General features: G+C 38.4%; 1 protein-coding gene across 1 annotated transcript in view; it reads left to right on the top strand.

Moving 5' to 3' along the window:
• The first annotated feature begins 981 nt into the window (after nucleotides 1–981).
• Nucleotides 982–18,284, top strand: part of SCN7A (sodium voltage-gated channel alpha subunit 7) — an 86,788-nt gene continuing 69,485 nt past the window's right edge. The window contains exon 1 of the mRNA XM_053598052.1: nucleotides 982–1,221. Coding sequence (XP_053454027.1) covers nucleotides 1,092–1,221 — 130 coding nt within the window. The 5' untranslated portion in view covers nucleotides 982–1,091. The remainder of the gene's footprint in view (nucleotides 1,222–18,284) is intronic.

Below are 18,284 nucleotides of genomic sequence, written 5' to 3'. Positions count from 1 at the left end.
ACGACACAGGCTGGGGAAGAGCAGCTGGTGTTCCATAAATTGTCTATTAAAAAGAAATCAAGTGGATGTTTGACCCTACAAAATGATTTTTGTTAATTGTTAGGTGTGATAATTGTGTTGGATTAAATTCTTAAGAAGTTCTTATCTTGCAGAGCTATTTGGTGATATACGTATTTTTGGAGAAAATGGTGCGATGTCTGGACCAGGCAGGGTTGCAGAAGGCCAGCCCTAAGGTGTGGCGAAGTCATCCAAACTCCCTGCGGGCAGTAAGACCCAACACCTCTTTCCTTCACCCCCCAAAAGACACTTAATGCCCTGGTTTTCTAAAATATACATATTTTTCCTCTATTCCCCGTGTTTCAAACCACCAGAGTCGGAAAAGATACCTAGAGGGAGAAGGCGGTAGCAGCTGCAGCCGATTCCCTCCAAACAGCCACACACCTGCACGCAACACCAGCACAAACTCTCAGCTACCGCAGCGCCCAAATTGGGGTGCTGGAGGCTGACGAGAGCTCCGCGCAAGCTCTGCTGGGGCAGCCAGGGAAGGGGAGAGAGACCCCTCTGAGTTCAGACCCCGAGTCTGCTGTCCCCCCGCGCCCCCCGCACCTGTCTCCTCCTCGCCCTCCGCTGCCCACTCCTCCCCCCCCACACAACTTCGCCACACTTCTCCGGTCCCTCAGGCCGCTGTTCTCCAGCCCTCCCCTTCTTTCACGCCCTCCAGCTCCTCGCCCCACTTGGCTCTTTCTCGCTCCCTCCCTTCCCGGGCAGCCGGCGGAGGCGCAGCCCCAGCCCCCGCGGGCCGCCTTTGCCGCCTCTGCGGCCGGGCTCTGCCAATATCAGCCGCCCACGCCCGAGACGGAGCGCCCTGGCCTGGAGATGCGGGCGGGGGAGAGCGTGGAGTGGCTGCGAGCGGAGGGCGGGCTGCGAAGGAGACCAAACAGCTTCCAAGCAGCGGGCGCCGCTCCAGTGGCCATCTGGGCAGGAGGGGTCTCTGGATCAGCGGCCGGGGAGCCGCCCAGAGACTCGGTTTCTAGCCAGGATTTCAGGGGGGCCCCTCAGTGAGGGCAGACGTCAGCCTAGCCGCACTTCCTATGCAAGCAGAGCTCAGAAAACCCGAAAATCTGCAAAGAGAGCGAAGCCCAGGAGGAGGAAAGGGCTCCAAGGAACCCTGTGGCACTGGGTCCCCTCAGGCACTGGTGGAGACCTGTGACTCAGTAGCAAGTAAGTGCCTTTTTCTTGCTGTTCCGTCAGTCCCGGAAAGGTGACAGCCTCATCTGTTCAGTCTCTCCCACCCACTGCCACCTGCCCATCCCATACACACCCTTAGGGTCCCCAGCAGGAGGATGGGGGCTACGATTCTGGATGTGCATTAAGAGAGCTACTTCAAGAGCAGCAGCGGTCTGTGGATGTTTGCAAGGTTCGTGTTGTCAGTTATCTTATCCCATCAGGTAAGCTTCTGATACCAACATCCTCTATAGAAATCCTATTTGGCAATGATTCATATTACATGATACACTGGGAAGATAAAAAGAATGAAAGGTTCTGCAGGTTGGTGTATACTTCTAGGAACCTTGTCTCTTAATCTAAGCGACTTTGTGATTTGAAGATCCGTGCCTTTCACATAAGAATTGTCAGTATAAAAGAAGAATCCTCTATTTGATATGATTGAAACGGTGTGCTAAGTTTAAACAGCTGGGCATTTGGGTGTCTTTTGGATCGACACAGTTCTTTTGCTTTGTTTTGGTTTTTTGTTCTTGCATTGTTTAGCCCTGTAACGTGAATACCTTCTGGATGTTTTCTTTCAGAAGTGATGGTCTGATTCTAGTTATGATACCTTCCAAATTTAGCACATTGGTCAAAGCAAGGCAACTGAGGAATCCGGGTGGAATGATGGACTGATGGGTCTCCTTCATTAATAGGAATGATGTTGTCAAGTTTGGATACTGGCCAGAAAAATATCTTGAGATGGGAAGGAATTTGGGTGGTGTTCCATGGTATTGCCCCCCCCCAGTATTGTTCAGAGCACAGTTTGTGATAAAGTGGAAGGAAACTGGGCCCTGTAGTAAACAATATCCTAGGGACCATACCTGCTATGACTCCCCCTAATTAAGGACTCTATAATATAATTCGGCTCCTATTGTTATACGTGAGGAAGATAAGGCTCATAGGAGAAATTTGCTGCAGGTACCTGGCTCATCAGTGACTGAGCTGCGTGTCCAGTGAAGAAGTGGTTGGTGTAGGAGAACAAATTCCAGTTGCCTTTTATGAAATAATGATTGTGGAGAAATGTGTAACCAGTGCATTCTCATTGTTCTTGACCTTTTGGTTATTTGCTATGGCGCTGTGATAAAGGAAAACATTATGAGCCAGAAATAGTATGTATGGGAAACATGCAACAAAGACATCTCCAGATAAGCATTAGGGACAGGATCGCCAAAGCAGGAGCAAAAGTGACTGACACGTGACACCGACCAAGGCATGTGAAACTATAACGAAGTAGCAATGAGGAATAAGGGTATGTGTCAGCAGCTACATTCCCAACATTTGCAACAACAAAATAAATCACTTAGCTAGGCAGAAATAGCTAAGGCAGACACCAGTCAGACCAATAAACAGGAGGTGTGGGACTATCAGTTCCAAACACCAAGATAAAGCAGCCCAGAAAAAGTCACGTCTGCACATCCTGCACTTCCTGCTATATACATCCATGACATCTTTTGTATCTTTTTTCTTGTAACTTTTTCCTTACACTTCTTTGTTTGAATCTCAATAAAAACCCCTTGGAACCTGGAGTCAGGGCCACACTGCCATACTTTAACAGTGTCTGGTCCCCAAGACCCTCAGTTGTAAGGTTGTATCACATTGAACATTCTGTGCTGTTCCCAGAATCCTAGAGGCTTTACCCCGCCAGGGGTCATCTCAGTTGGGATTTAGAATTGTAAAATTTGATTTCCATTTTTGTGCAAATGAAGCCAATTGTTTAACATTATTAAGGTTTATTTTCTTATTGATAAGTGTCACATAAAAAATCCTGCTACAAGACTAATTGACAGAAAAAACCTGAAGGGTTTTATGAAAGTAATATATGTAGCTGTTGTTTGTGCAAGGAATTATTCTGTTTTTATCTACTTCACTATTCTGGTTCTCATTCTAAAGCTAGTTCAATCTAAGAACAAAGGGGGCTTTGTTAGGCTTCTCAAGAATGTAGGGTTCAATCTTTCACTTGCCACCTGTATAGCTTAAAGTATACTCTAATCTGTAAACTTCTATCTTTATAAGAGTGTATGCTTTGGCTAGTTTCTCATATTTAAACACCTTTTAATATTCTTTAAATAGGTTTTACTCTCTCTTTTTAGTTTTAAATTTTGTTTTTGGTGTGCGGTCCTTTTTCCTAGGGATGAAACAATGAGTATATTGGATATTGGTGAATTGATTTGGTTCATTAAGTAATATAAGAGAATCAAAGTTGATACATGAATACTCTACTCTTTACTGTTAAGATTTGTTAAAATCTTGCATTTGGGAAAGAGGTACTGTGAGCCCCTTCTTTCCCATGGATATGTTTAAAGTGATAAGAGAAAGGCATGACCTTGGATATAAGCTCAGAAAATGGGGCTGATGGAGCTCGGATGTCACGGACCTGCGGCAGTAGCTCAGTCTCCACTGGAGAACTGGAGGCACAGCTAAGCACTGAGGAACTGGGCACTGGTCTCCAAAACCTCATGTAGGAGGGGTTTGGTAGTTGATATTCATGCTCACTGATTTCGACCGCGTAGGATGAATAAATTTCTAAAGCATACTAGAAATGAAAACAACATACTACACCCAATCCCTTCCTTAGAAAAGAAGTATGCTAAACACCCCAGCCTAGATTTCACTGGCTTAATATCTGCGTCACAACCAGAGACTCACCAACAATCCTCTACGCACCACCTTAAACTCTCTCTTGAAAGCTTATGGTGGAGATATATAGTTTTCCTTGATGCATTCGTCTGTTGATGAATACTTCGGTTGCTTCCGTATCTTGGCTCTTTCAAATAATGCTGTCACAAACGTGGACATGCAGATAGCTCTTTGACATACTGATTTAAATTCCTTTGGCTATATACCATTTGTGACATTATGGATAGACCTGAAGGATGTTATTCTAAGTGAAATATGCCAGACATAGAAAGAAAAACACTGCATGATTTTGAATACATGTGGAATCTAAAAAAAATTAACTCATATAAGTAGAGAGTAGAATGGAGGTTACCAGAGGCAGGAATGGGAAAAGGAGAGATGTTGGGCAAAGTGTACAAAGTTTCAGCTAGATAGGAGAAATAAATATTGGAGATCTGTTCCTCAGGATGATAATTATAGCTTGATACTGCATCGTGTATTTCAAAATGCTACAGTAGATTTTAAATGTCCTTACTGTGAAGAAATAAGTATGTGAGTTAATGAATATGTTATCGTTGATTTACTCATTCCATAATGTATACATTTATCATACCGTCACATTATACCCCATAAATGCGTACAATTATTATCAGTTAAAGATAAAATAAAACTTTAAAAATAACATAAGCATACTTATGCTTTTGAGAAAGTTGCTTATTTATAATTTTCTTCCTCAAGATAACATATTCTAGGAATGTATTGGTTAGAATTGTCCGAGTGAGGGAGTGGAGTGCAGAATTCAGTAGATATAATGAAGAATGGAACCTAAAGCCAATAAGGGTTTGACGTGAGGGCAAAACACAACTGCAGGCAGAATCCAGGTTCAGGGACAAAGTGGCAAAAGTCAATTAAGCTAGGCTAGATAAAGTTTATGTCAGAGACAAGCAAAAGACTAGGTGTCAGAGAATCAAAGGCAAACTGGAAGTAACCAATCCAAGTGGAAATTGTGCAAAAGCAGAAAATTAAGTGGGTTGAAGTCAAGGGGAATGTAAAGAATATTTATTCACACACATGATTGCAAAATTTCAGGCGGATTGGTGCCATTTCAGTCAAGCTGTCCTTTATTTCTCAAATGTCCCTGTGCAAATTTTTGATTCTGGGCTTCAATAATACCCAGAGTGTATTACAATGCAAGCAGTATAGAAATATTAGCTGAAAAGCAACAGAATCCCCTGCGCCCTTTTTAGTTCCTTTCTATAGATGAAATAGTTTATTTACTTACAGAGGTGGAAACATTACGGACACAATAGCACATATAACTCAGTATAATCATCACAAAACATCTTATTCAAAGGTGAGCAATGCCAGTTGCCATGTCTATATTTTTCACTCAACATTTGATTGGGTGGAACTTTCCATATGAGCAGAAATAGAACCATCTCACTCCTGTTTCTTGTGATAGACATTTTGTTTCCAACCTTTGAAATTAAAAGTATGTTGTGATAAACATCTTTAAAATATGACATCTGGAACTGCAGAAAGAATTTTCATAAGGCAGCTTAATTTCTGGGCCAAAGAGTTCATGAAACTTTATTTGAGAAACTATTGACAAATTACCCGTAAAAAAGAACTGCACCAATTTACATTGCCACATGAACTGTGTGAGGCTGCCCAGTGCCTCCATATCACGGCCTACAGAATTTCATATTCATGGAAATGAGTCTTGATTGTGTCTCTATGGGGTTTTACTATTGAAATCATTGATTGTGTTAATTTTGTGCATGCTCTGTAGAATTTCATTAGCTTCAACCCTCCTTGTTCATGGGCTTCTGCTTCCTAAAGGTCAATTGACAAAATTTGTGTAGCTTTCCATAAAAAAAATTTTTTAAAGCAATATGTCTAATATCTTTTGAGTTCTAAACCCTGGGTGTTGCAGGGTAAGATTCCAGTCAGAGACCTCTAGGGAAAAGGCTTTGCATCTGAGAATTTAGCTGTCAGTCATTTTGGAATGTGGAAAAGATGAAATACAAGCCATAATGCATCCATTAAGTGCAGTCAAGCAGTCCGAACCAACAAAAACGGCCATCTAAATTGGTCACTAAATTACTAAATTGGTCAGCAGTTACAATTCCTACATTCTCAACAATATAGACTCTACTTAATGATGTTGTCAACTCTATTCCCAAATTAACTTATCAGCCTTATCATGTGGTATTATCATTAGGTTTTTTTTTTAATATAATTATCTAAATGTCCTTGGAGCAATAGACATGATGCATTATTTGTGTCTGTTAGGGAAAATTTTTTCTTTCTTTTTTTTTTTTTTAGAGAGACAGAGGCTCATTTTATCACCCTTGGTAGAGTGCTGTAGTGTCACAGCTCACAGCAACTTCCAACTCCTGGGCTCGGTCAATTCTCTTGCCTCAGCTTCTGGAGTAGCTGGGACCACAGGGACTGAGTTCGAACCTGCCACCCTTGGCAGGCAGGGTGCCCTACCCACTGAGCCACAGGCACCGCCCTGTCAGGGACAATTTTGAAACCTATTGCATGTCACAGTGAAATTGGCATTTGAGATATCCGTACTCCATTGATCCACTGTCCTTAATCTTTTTCATTTTTTCTAATTTATGTTATATTGTTTTGAGGTCTACGTTTCTGCATATACACCAAAATCTTCTCAGAAATACACAGTGCTGACACATGCATCTAGTAAAGAGTGGAGCATCTCACAATTCTACATGGCAAAGCTAGTCAAAAACTTATTTTCTCTTCTCTAGGAACAACTTTGATTTCCCAAAAGCATGCCAATTGATTCAAAAAAGCATAATGTTTAGTTTGAATTCACTAAGTTAGGAATAAATAGGATTGAAGAGGCTGTGATGCCTGCCCAGTGATCAGGCATCTCCTGCAGGTGGAGAATCAGTCTCCATAGCTTGATGGAATTACTGTCAGGCTCTGCTCTGGGAATCAAAATTGAGGGACAGGGTAACTATTGGCAGTAGAAGGAAAGGGGAAACCATTGACTTTGGACATCCCTTTCTTCCCTGCCCTTCATTATCTGACTCAAAGAAGATGCAGCTGCAGTTGCTGAAACACAATGGTGTTGACACAGCCTCCTCACTGGAAACTGAGGCTGGGGGGTTGTGTAATTCATCATGTAACTCAGGATGCTTCTGAAGAGGAAAGAAGATGTGATATCATCCATAGTCTTCAACAACAGGCATAAATCCAAACTGTCCCCAGTAGCCCGGAACTTCTGGTCATGTTACTTATAGATGAAGTTGGATGGCTTGGAAGGGAGAGGACAGAGTGGGAAGAAAATATTAGCTTTTTTATCCTGGAGGCCCGTGGGAGCTGCAAGATAAGGTGAATGTTTCAGTTGTTTTGCTTTGATTTTAAACTGCTTTGCACCAGGACTTCTGCCGCCTAAGGTCATTGCCATATAGCCCCTTGCAGCCCTGAGGGAAAGCAGGTGCCCAAAGAGGTGAAAAGAATACGGATCTTCTGGAGAAGGGATGTCATTGAGCAGGTATTTGTCTCAGCAACTCCAGAGTATGCTTCATCTCTGGTATTTGGAGTATTGAATGAGAAAGAGAGAGAGAGAGAGAGAGAGAGAGAGAAAAGAAATGTAATGATGTGTCTGCTTGCTTTACAAAGGTGGAAAGGTGGTTGGGTGAGACTTGGCTATCAGCCAAAGAGATCTTTCTGCCTGGTAGGCTGCATTAGATTTATCTCAAGGGGCCCGTAAAACAAGATGTTCTGAAATAATCTGTCTGCCTTGGGCTGCTGGCTCCTAGATTTTTAATAATAGCCCCAGGAGACTTCTGATATGTAGTCCAGAGCTAGTATGACTCAACTCAGCTGTGCTGAGAGGTTTTTCTTTTTCTGCAGCTGTCACTACCAGGGTGTTGATCACTTTCCTATCCTCTTAGAGGCTCCAGGATTTGTGACCTGCAGGTCTGGCACTGTTGTGTATAGTCAGCCTGGAGGCTGTCCTTCAATTTTGATTCCCAGCCTTCAACATTGTTAAAGGTTTTGTGTCCATTTCAAGGTAACGTAGAGCTGGACTCTGTGCTAGAGATTTATGATTGGCCTTATTTGGCAACTGGTTCAGAATCCTTCTGTCTTCTCACAGAATTAGGGTAGGGTTTATGGATCTGTCCCACAGCTAAGGAGAAGCTGGGCACCAGTGAAGGTTCAAGTCTAACCACAAATTAAGAGGTCCACTAGTTCTGAGAAGACCTCAAAAGCTCTAGGGATGGTTGCAGTTTTAGAATGTCTTAAACAGAAATTGAGGTCAGGTTTTGCTCCTCAGGGGAGCAAAGTTGTACTAGGGACTAAGTACCAGTTGTACTAAGGACTTCAGAAGGGAGGGTAAGATAGTCTGGTAGCATGATAGACCCTCCTTTGAATTCCTTTGGGAAGGAGCAGAGGACACTTTTCTTTCATTTTTTGAGTCCTAGTTTGGCCACTCTCCAGAAGGTTTTGATCAAAGATCTAATTGATAGGCTGTGTCTACCAGAAATAGAATTCTAGGCCAATCCTGGCTCTTCTACAACTTGCTCATTTTGGCGGGATCACAAGGGATAATTTAGAAATTTTAGAGGCTGATTTCACAACGCAATGGAAGTTTTGAGAACATCTGGACAAATTGGAGACAGCGAGTGGTTTGGAATGTTGGGTTAGACACTTTCTCACGGACACTGGTGGGGAATCAAAGACCTTTGTTATGACGAAGAATCAAATAGGAACATTTAAGGCAGATCCAGCTTTACTTTGTATTCATGGAAACTTTCCTTTCTGTTCTCTTTTTCACTGTCATAGACAGCAATGTGTCTTCCTGAAGCCTGAGGCCTTCAAGAGGATTTTATCACCACTGATCTGTATTCTTTCCTAGTGTTTCAACTACCACTAAGCTCTCCTGGTCGTCATTGCTCCTAGTAAATTTGCAGTCAGATGCAGAAAGGTGGATTTGGTTTCGTTGATTATCACTGTTTGTGGATTCCTAATCCACGTATCTGTTGACCTTGTCATTCTGCAACTTAGTGTCCTGGATGTTCTATTTCTCAAGAATAGAGACATTAATTGTTCTCACAGTATTGGAAAGTTTTATGTAGGATCCACCAGTGTTTAGAATTATTTTAGTTTCAGTCTCTGTTCTTCTTGAAACTTTATTTTTAGGGATGAACAAGGTAAGACTTAGTTCTTACTTGTTTACAAGTATGCAACCAATTGTCCTTAAATTTAGTGACTATATTTTATTAACATTTCCAGTGCTGCTGCCTGGTACCATGCTTGTCATTTAAACATTGTATGTTCCACGAATGATTGCTAAATAAATGAATATCAAAAAACATAACACTATGGTTAACCTCATCACCATATATGATTTAGCAAACTGCAAGAACAATCTCTTAAAGAAAAGGTGGAGCTCATTATAATATGACTGAAATAAGTATGTTAAAGTACATAATTATAAAAGTAAGTGAATATGATTATATTATAAAAAGACTTGCTTGTTTAAAAATTCTTTCTGGAAGATAGCATATTCCAGTAATAAGTTTTGAAGGGGTCTGGGAAGGGTTAGAACAGGAAAGTAAGGAAATTAGCTTTATGCAGTCTGGAAATCACGAGCTAGGAAAAAGCCTAAAACTGGGACCAAAGCAGGATAATCACAGGTCCTGCAGATATTCTGAGAAGCCTTAGCCAAAACTGGCTGAACTGTGGGCGGAACACAAATGCACAGAATTTAGAGGAAAGAGCCAAAATCAGAAGTCGTAAGTCAGGAAAGTGTGAGACAATCTCAGTAGCAAGAAAAAGAGATTGAATAGAGGAAACGTAGCTACACTGGAGTAGAGAGATGCAAACACACGAAGAATCCAAGACTATCAATGAGTTATGCAGCAAACGGAGTGAAAGCTGGCGCAGGCGTGGAGCTTAGAGCTTGTGTACTCACAGGAGCGCATGACTATTTTCTATCAGACATTAGATCTGTTCAGCTGACTGACTTCTGGTCCAGTCTTCCCCCATAGACATAGTTCTGCCCTTGGGAGCTGTTCTGCTTAAGTAACCATTATGACATGTTTAGGATTACACTTATGATAAAAATAAATATCATCAGCTTCTTCTAAACCTGACGGGAGTCTGGGAATCTAGAGAAAAGTGTGCTATGACTAATTTTTCCAGGAGCCATCCTCCATCAATCCCAACCCACCGAACTATATCTAGGGACAAGAAAATAATGGGGTATCAGGTAAGGAGGGGAAATAGAGCAGAGGAGGTTTCTGAGTAGCCAGAAGTTTTACCAAACAGTTGATTTTTTTTTCCCTCTGGACATTGTGGGCTGCCTTCACAGTCCATTATCATGGTGTGTACACATACCAGGTTGGAGACAATTGAGAGAAGAGGAAGCAGATATTAACAAGCAAATTGAAAGTAGCAAGAATAAAATCTAAAGGTCTGATGATAAAAAATACAAAAATATAAAGCAGTAGAAATGTAGAAAACAGAGACCTTGGAGTTTTATTTTATTATTTATTTATTTATTTATTTATTTATTTTTTGAGACAGAGTCTCACTGTGTTGCCCTCGGTAGAGTGCTGTGGTGTCACAGCTCACAGCAACATCAAACTCTTGGGCTCAAGCGATTCTCTTGCCTCAGCCTCCCAAGTAGCTGGGACTACAGGCGCCCGCCACAACACCCAGCTGTTTTTTGGTTGCAGTTGTCATTGTTGTTTTTGCAGGCCTGGGCTGGGACCCACCACCTTCAGTGTAAGTGGCCGGTGGCCTACTCACTGAACTATGGGCACCAAGACATGACCTTGGAGTTTTAGAATTATTTTTACATGTCTAGATATTATACATGATCAGTGTCATTAAAAATTTTACTACTTTGAGTTATCAGTTAGAAATTGTATCTTGTATTATTCTCTTAATAAATTTAAGGATGTAAGGCAATTATTTCAATTAAAAAGATGACTAAGCATAAAATTAGCCTTCTTTAAAGGATTAATAATAGGAATAGCTAATATTTACTGAGTGTGTAGTACCTGGCAGGCACTGTTCTGGGTGCTTTGTATTTCTAAATCGCTTGATACTCACTTTACTCTATGAGGTCGGTACTTCTTATTACTATTTCGGAAACCGAGGTGTAGAGAGATTAAACACCTTGCCTAAAGGTATAGTTAGAAAGTGAGAAAGCCCTGATTTGAATTCAGACAAACCAGCTGCAGAAGTAAACATTTTCTCAAACATCTATGATAAAAAATTTAAAACACACGGGAAGGGGGTGGTGCCTGTGGCTCCAAGGAGTAGAGCGCTGGCCCCATATGCCGGAGGTGGCGGGTTCAAACCCAGCCAAAAACTGCAAAATAAAATAAAATAAAATAAAATAAAACACACAGGAAGATTGACAGAACTGTATGATGAATACCTATATACTCAACACCTAGCGCCTTCAATTACATTTTGTATTTACTTTATCACATATCTCTCCAAGTTTGCATCCCTGAAACCATGCACGTATGCATCAATTCTTTTTTTTTTTTTTTTTGGTGCCTTTCAAAATAAGTTACAAGCAGTAGTAAATCTTGCCCATAAACACTTCATCATTTGTATAATTCACTAGAATTCAGTATTTGTTTATAGTTTTGTAAAGATAAAACAAAGTAAAATGCATACATCTTAGAATATCATTCTACCAGTTTTGACAAATGTATACACCTGTGTGCTGCAAATACCTAACAGAATGTTGAACATTGCAGTCCCCACAGAAAGGTCCATTACACAGTCCTAGTCCATTCCTGCCCTACTCCCAGAAATTAGTTTTGTCTCTTCTGGCACTTTATATAAATTGGATCATCTGGTTTTAATCTTTATGACAAATTTATTTCACTCAGCACAGTGTTTCTGGGGCTCAATCATTGTTATATGTACTAGTAGTTCATTCATTATTATCACTGAATTGTATTTTATTGTATAAATATACCACAGTATTTATTTTTAAAAATCTATTCTTGTCTTGATGGAATGTTTCCAGTTTGGTGTAAGTATGCCTTTTCTTTATATTTTCATTTTGTTCATTTCTTCTCAAAGATCTACGTTTACATTTGAAACATCTAAAAACGTACATATTTAGTCTTCATTCTTGAAGAGTATTTATGCTGTATATAGAATTCCGTTCTACATTTCCTTCAACTTTCAACACTTTAAACATATTTTCGTATTGTCTTCTAGTCTTCATTTTTAAGAAAGTGATAAGTCAGTGATTATGCATATTATTATTTCCTAATGAATAATGTGTTGTTTTGCTTTTACTGCTTTCAAGATTTTGATTATGATATATGGTACGCAGTCAAAGGATATGACTCATGTGACTTAAAACATGTATTAGTGGTGATAAAATCTACTGCTTTCTCAATTTTTTATCACAAGTATTAAACAATGGTTAATGCTTCTTAATGTGCTGTCCTTGAAATCATTCTATAAAAAATTTCACACATTTTGAAAATTTGCGTAATCTTTTTTCTCTCTCTCTCTTTTTTTTTTTTTTTTGAGACAGAGTCTCACTTTGTTGCCCTCGGTAGAGTGCTGTGGTGTCACAGCTCACAGCAATCTCCAGCTCTTGGGCTTAAGCAATTCTCTTGCCTCAGTCTCCCAAGTAGCTGGGACTACAAGTGCCCACCACAACACCCAGCTATTTTTTGGTTGTAGTTTGGCCAGGGTCGGGTTTGAACCCGCCACCCTCGGTATATGGGGTCGGCACCCTACCCACTGAACCACAGGCATCTCCCGATCTTTTATTTCTTGTTTTTGGCCCTGTATGCAGCCACATATACAAATATATAAATTGGTATGACATTTGTATATAAACACGTTTGTATAACAATATGCCATATATACACCGTCTGATGTATATACACACATGTGTACATATCTCCGTGTATAAAACACATTTAAATGCACATACACTTTAATTAATCTTTATATTTCCAAACCCATGTTTCCAACTAATCTTTGAATTTTTGCTTTTAGGTGCTTCAGATGTATCCAAACACCCAAAACACTATCTTCTCCTAATCTCTGAATTACTTCGCCTGTAGCATATATTCTCTGTATGATAGCCACACAAAGCAGATCTTATACGTGCAGACTTCATTGTCAGAACCTATGATCTATGTCCATAGTTAGAAATCAATTTTTAGGGTTTTTAAAAAATGTATAATGATATTAGGAAGCACAGAATCCTTAGCTATCAGTTTTTCTATTTTAAGTAATTCTACGCGCCTATACTTTTAAAAGTTGATATAGTTATAGAAGCATAAAAAATTGATAGTGGTCCCTTATAAGGATGCACTTATTATTATTTTGCATTATATTGGTGATTATTTTGGTGGGGCGGTGACTGTGGCTCAGTGAGTTGGGTGCCGGCCCCATATACTGAGGGTGGCAGGTTCAAACTCGGCCCCGGCCAAAGTGCAACCAAAAAATAGCCAGGCGTTGTGGCGAGAGCCTGTAGTCCCAGCTACTTGGGAGGTTGAGGCGAGAGAATCACCTAAGCCAAAGAGCTAGAGGTTGCTGTGAGCTGTGATGCTACAGCACTCTATCGAGGGTGACAAAATGAGAGTCTGTCTTTAAAAAATAATAATTATTATTTTGGTGACTGCACATGAAGTACATGTTGACTGGTTCTCTTATTAGCTATAAAAATTATACTGCTGTGAACAATCTTGTATATGTTAATTGTTTTGGCATGTGTACCTAAGGGGTGTGTTCCTGTTGCCTAAATTGCTAGAATAAAGCATACCCATTTTCATTTAGAGAGCTAGTGCCAGCTCTCTAAGTGAACTGTCCTTCTAGAACAGTTTTATTGGTGTATACTACAAAAAATGTTTTATCAGAGTGTTTTCTCATATACTAGCCAGCACTCTGCTTCATTAAATTAGGATTTCTATTTTAAATTGTTACAAATAAATTAACTGATGCCTTCTTGTGTATGTTTTATTTTTTGTTTTTTTAATTTTATTTTGAATTTAAATAATTGAGCCACCTAGAATTTATTTGGATGCAACAAGTATATAGAGCCAAGAATAATGAGAACTGCCCAATTCTGAATCTTCCCTTAGATGTTCTACAAACTACACCACAGGAAAAAAAAGACAAATACAACACAATCATATACAAAACTTCACAATTAAATACAATAAACCTACACAAAACCCACAGCATCAGCAAAACTAGAGGGCAGAGAATGCTCAAACTTTAAAATGCTCATAAAAGAAAAGTAAACCAAAATCCCTTAAGTAATACCATATACTCCAAAGCCTTTATGAAAATTAGGCCATAGAGAATAGAAAATGTGGCTAGCAGGGACTAAAATTGATTTAATATGATGGGTAGAAAGAGAATGCCCATGTCACTATGAAAATACTAAGGGAAAAGCATTTTTCACAAACTTCCTTGTACCAGTTATTTATTGAATATTCTTTATTTTTTTCTCTCTAATTTGAAACAAACTATTCCATTTTGGAGTAGATTCTATCTTAAGCTAAGGCTTCATTATGCTTAATGTCAGTAACAGAATCAACATGAAGGAAATAAAATCATATACTTAGAACCTAACACTTAATAGTCTTCAGTCTGCCGAAGCACCAAGTTTCAGCCAAGACCTAGCCAGTATCAAATTGCAAAACCAGTCTGTGGGCATTAATAATACCTCAGCCTCAAACCACCAAAGTGCAGCACTGAACCCTGTTCCTGGCTCCATTACTACCACTGCTCCCTAAATTACTGAAAGTTGCTGCTAAAGCTTCTGCTTCTTTTGCAAAAATGGATCATCCATTGCCCTTCTTACTTTGTTTCATTAGATCTGAATTCAAAATATTGTGCTGGCATACTCAATTGGCTTGCCTGCAGTCATGAGATCTAGGAGTGATATTATCTGCATTATCTGGCTCTTTCTTCACTTCTATCGCAGTTGGTCTTCAACCACAATTAATACAATAATAAATTACCTAAATCTAGATAGTGGATTGCTATACTAGGCCGTGCTATGTTCTCTCCAAATAAACATTCACTGTGCTTGGTCAACTTCCACCTAACTAGCTATATAATAATGGAGAAGTCATGAAAGTGATCAAACTTCGTCTCTTCTTTTGTAAAATGGTAATAACAAGGATTATATGCAAGAAAACGAGATGATATACTATAAATACCTAGTACAGTACCTTGAAAATGGTAGTCACTCAGTAAGCCTGGCCATAATTGTGATTGCCATATATTATGATACATGTTAGATCATACTCAAATTTTAAATTTGTTTTAAGGAGAATATATTTTTCTGTAAGAATTCATTCATGTCCCATACTGTTGCTACTTCTGCGATTTCAACTGATACTGAAGAGAAATAGTTCTACTTCAATCATAAAATGTTGGTGCAACTGGATTTTTTTGAGTCCAAGTCTAAATTGACTTTGTTACAATTATTTCCAAAAGCTTACTTTAGCTATTCAATTTTTCAGAAGGCAGTCTAATGGACAGATTAACTATTAATCTTTCTATATTTTTTAGGTTTTAGCGCTGTATTAAGATAGCTCACCAGAAAGCCTAGTGCCTGGACCATATTATATAAATTCCCCACAGAAATGATTTTGCTGAAATATGATTTAATGATTAATAATTTAAAGCCTGCACTCAACCATCTAGAATTTGGATGCATGCCAGTTCCATTTGATAAGTGCTTGCATTCCTTTGCAATGCCATAGAGGACAACACCCACCATCCATTCATTCATCCAATCAACAACCCAGGGCATTTTCATTCAGCATCAAAGTAATCATTAAAAAATCCTGAGTAAGTTACTGGATTGGGAGAGAGAATTAGTACTAATGAAAACAGTACTGTGGTCCACGTTTTCTGTGTGATCTGATTTAATCTTTATGACCTTGTGGGATACATGAGAGATTCCAAATTTTGCATATGAAGAAAGTAAAAATCAGGGAATGTTACTAAGGTTTCATAGATGGTGAGTAGCAAAATCAAGGTAAAATATTAATTTACTAGGTAGTTGTAAAGGGAGGAGAAAGGAGAGATTATACTTGGGCTATGTAATAAGAAACTCGTTCAGCAACTTGGATCTTAAGGTTTCAATAAAAGGTGTTTAAACTATTTTACTTAATGACAGTACTTTTGAAAAAAGTTTGCAGCCTCTATGTCTCCTTTTATGGACATTACATGTAACAAACATACATTTAATACTTTTTGTTTGCAATCAGAATGGTTCACTAAAAGTATCGGATATAAGAATTACTCCTATTGTGATCCAAAGAGACTTTGATTTTATTAATTTAATACTGTGTAAGTTTAGTTTAGCTATTTTTAACCTAAACTTTTCCGTTATGTGATAATGTGCAGCAAATTCAATCCAAGGATCTTAACATTAGAACATTCCAAAATTACATAGTATCGAACTTATCAATCAATATCTGCATCTATTTAAATCATCCCACACAACTGTCAACAAGTCTGTGCTTCCACATTACTAATCAAGGGGAAGGTCAGCAGCTTATGTTCTTGACAGCTCTTTAGGAAGCTATTTATTATTCTGAGCCAAATCTATTTTGGGTTCAGCTCATTGATCTTACTTCATAGTTTTAGAAAAACACAGAAGCCTAATTTCTCTTCCATATTAGAATAATTCAGATACTTGGAAAGAGTAGGTTTCCACTACTTTTTTGCCTCAACTATGCACCTTCCATTCTTTCAACTTGTATATGATGTCATTTTACTTTAATCCCGTGTTCCAGTACCATTTGAAGGCCCTCCAGTTTATGTACATAGTTTTTAGATGTGTTTTGCTTGGATTACAGCATAGTACCGAGGACTGCCGTCTCCTTCTTCCTTCAGTGCATAAAAAGATTATATTAGCAGAAACTAATTAGTATGAATTTACCAGTATAGCAATTACTGGTAAGCAAAGTCCCTTGACAGTTTTTTCTGCTAAAAATGTATATTTATCCCTACTATATTTGAGTAGATCAGTTATTTCAGTTCAAATTTTGAAGTCTTTTATTATTCTTATGCTGTTTATATTAAATTTGGCCCATCATTCTATAAGGTTAAATTTTAACACCATTAAAAATTCAAAATTGTATTTATTTAATATATCAAAAATAAAAATATTTCCCATAAATTTGTGCCAGTCACTGTAGTCGGCATTTTCAACCATATCATTTTATTTTATCTCTATCCTGAGAAGGACTCCTAATTTTATGACTAAGGAAAGCTCAAAAATATTAAATAATTTGACATAGAACATTAGTAACAGAGATTAGGATTTGGATGTAGGTCTCAGTTCCAAGTTTATGATTCTATTTGTTTTACTTATTTCTTCTAGGCTATTTTCCTGCTACCATTGAAACTGTTGACAGGATGAATAAGTTATAGAGAATAGTGAGAGCTAGAATGTTCATATCCATTGGGCAAAGATTCCGAGCCCTTATAAATCCATGTAATTATAATACTATCCAGCAGATTTTTTTTGCATTGTAATACATTATATAAATTGATTTACTATGTATATATATACCATAATATATAGGAAGCTACTCTAAAAATCTATATATTTTTTAACCTATAAAATAATCAAGGCTGTGGTGAGAAAATAAAACATAAATAGGATAGGTTCACCTACACAGAAAAATATCCTGAGCAGCCAGTAATTGCCATAAAACCTGTGTCTTTTTTTAAAAGGTCAAATCTTTAGTTCTTCACCCAGAAAATTTAGTTCTTCACTTCCTACAATAAAAGGAACACGTTAGAAATACCAAAACAATATCAAGTCCCAGCTGATTGCTAAAGAAGGAAACAGAAGGACTTTAACAGCATACAGAATTGTTCAGTAATTGCCTTTGGGAGAATCTCTATATTATCATAATATAGTAATTAATGTTTAAAATAATAACTATGAGTTATGAAGAAACTATATAAATATAAGGATTTCTGTGTAAGGAATATAACTTTGAAAGGCTAATTAAATATTTTAAAGGAAAAAGATTTTGAATGTATTGTAAGAGAGTATTTAGTTGTTTGTAGCTTATGCTTAGAAATTGTACCTATACGAGGCATCTTAACTAGCCTTGATAAGATTGAATATGTGTTACTATGCATGTATGTATGTGCGTATTATGCATATGAATACATTTTAGAAAACTTTTTAATAAGTCTCAGTTTTGCACATGGCATTGAGCAAGATATTTAAAAATAAGTAAATTTTAAGGTGAAAACTAGTGAGTTTTTTTATACCATTCATGTTGAAGGCGAGTTCAAGTGGACATATGCTGGTCTTCTGCACCCTACTCCTGAGAGACTTGGGTATTAGCAGCCATTATTGCAAAAGTTTTCCT

Source organism: Nycticebus coucang, chromosome 7 (assembly GCF_027406575.1).
Source record: "Nycticebus coucang isolate mNycCou1 chromosome 7, mNycCou1.pri, whole genome shotgun sequence".
NCBI lineage: Eukaryota > Metazoa > Chordata > Mammalia > Primates > Lorisidae > Nycticebus > Nycticebus coucang.
This window is presented reverse-complemented; position numbering and strand designations above follow the sequence as displayed.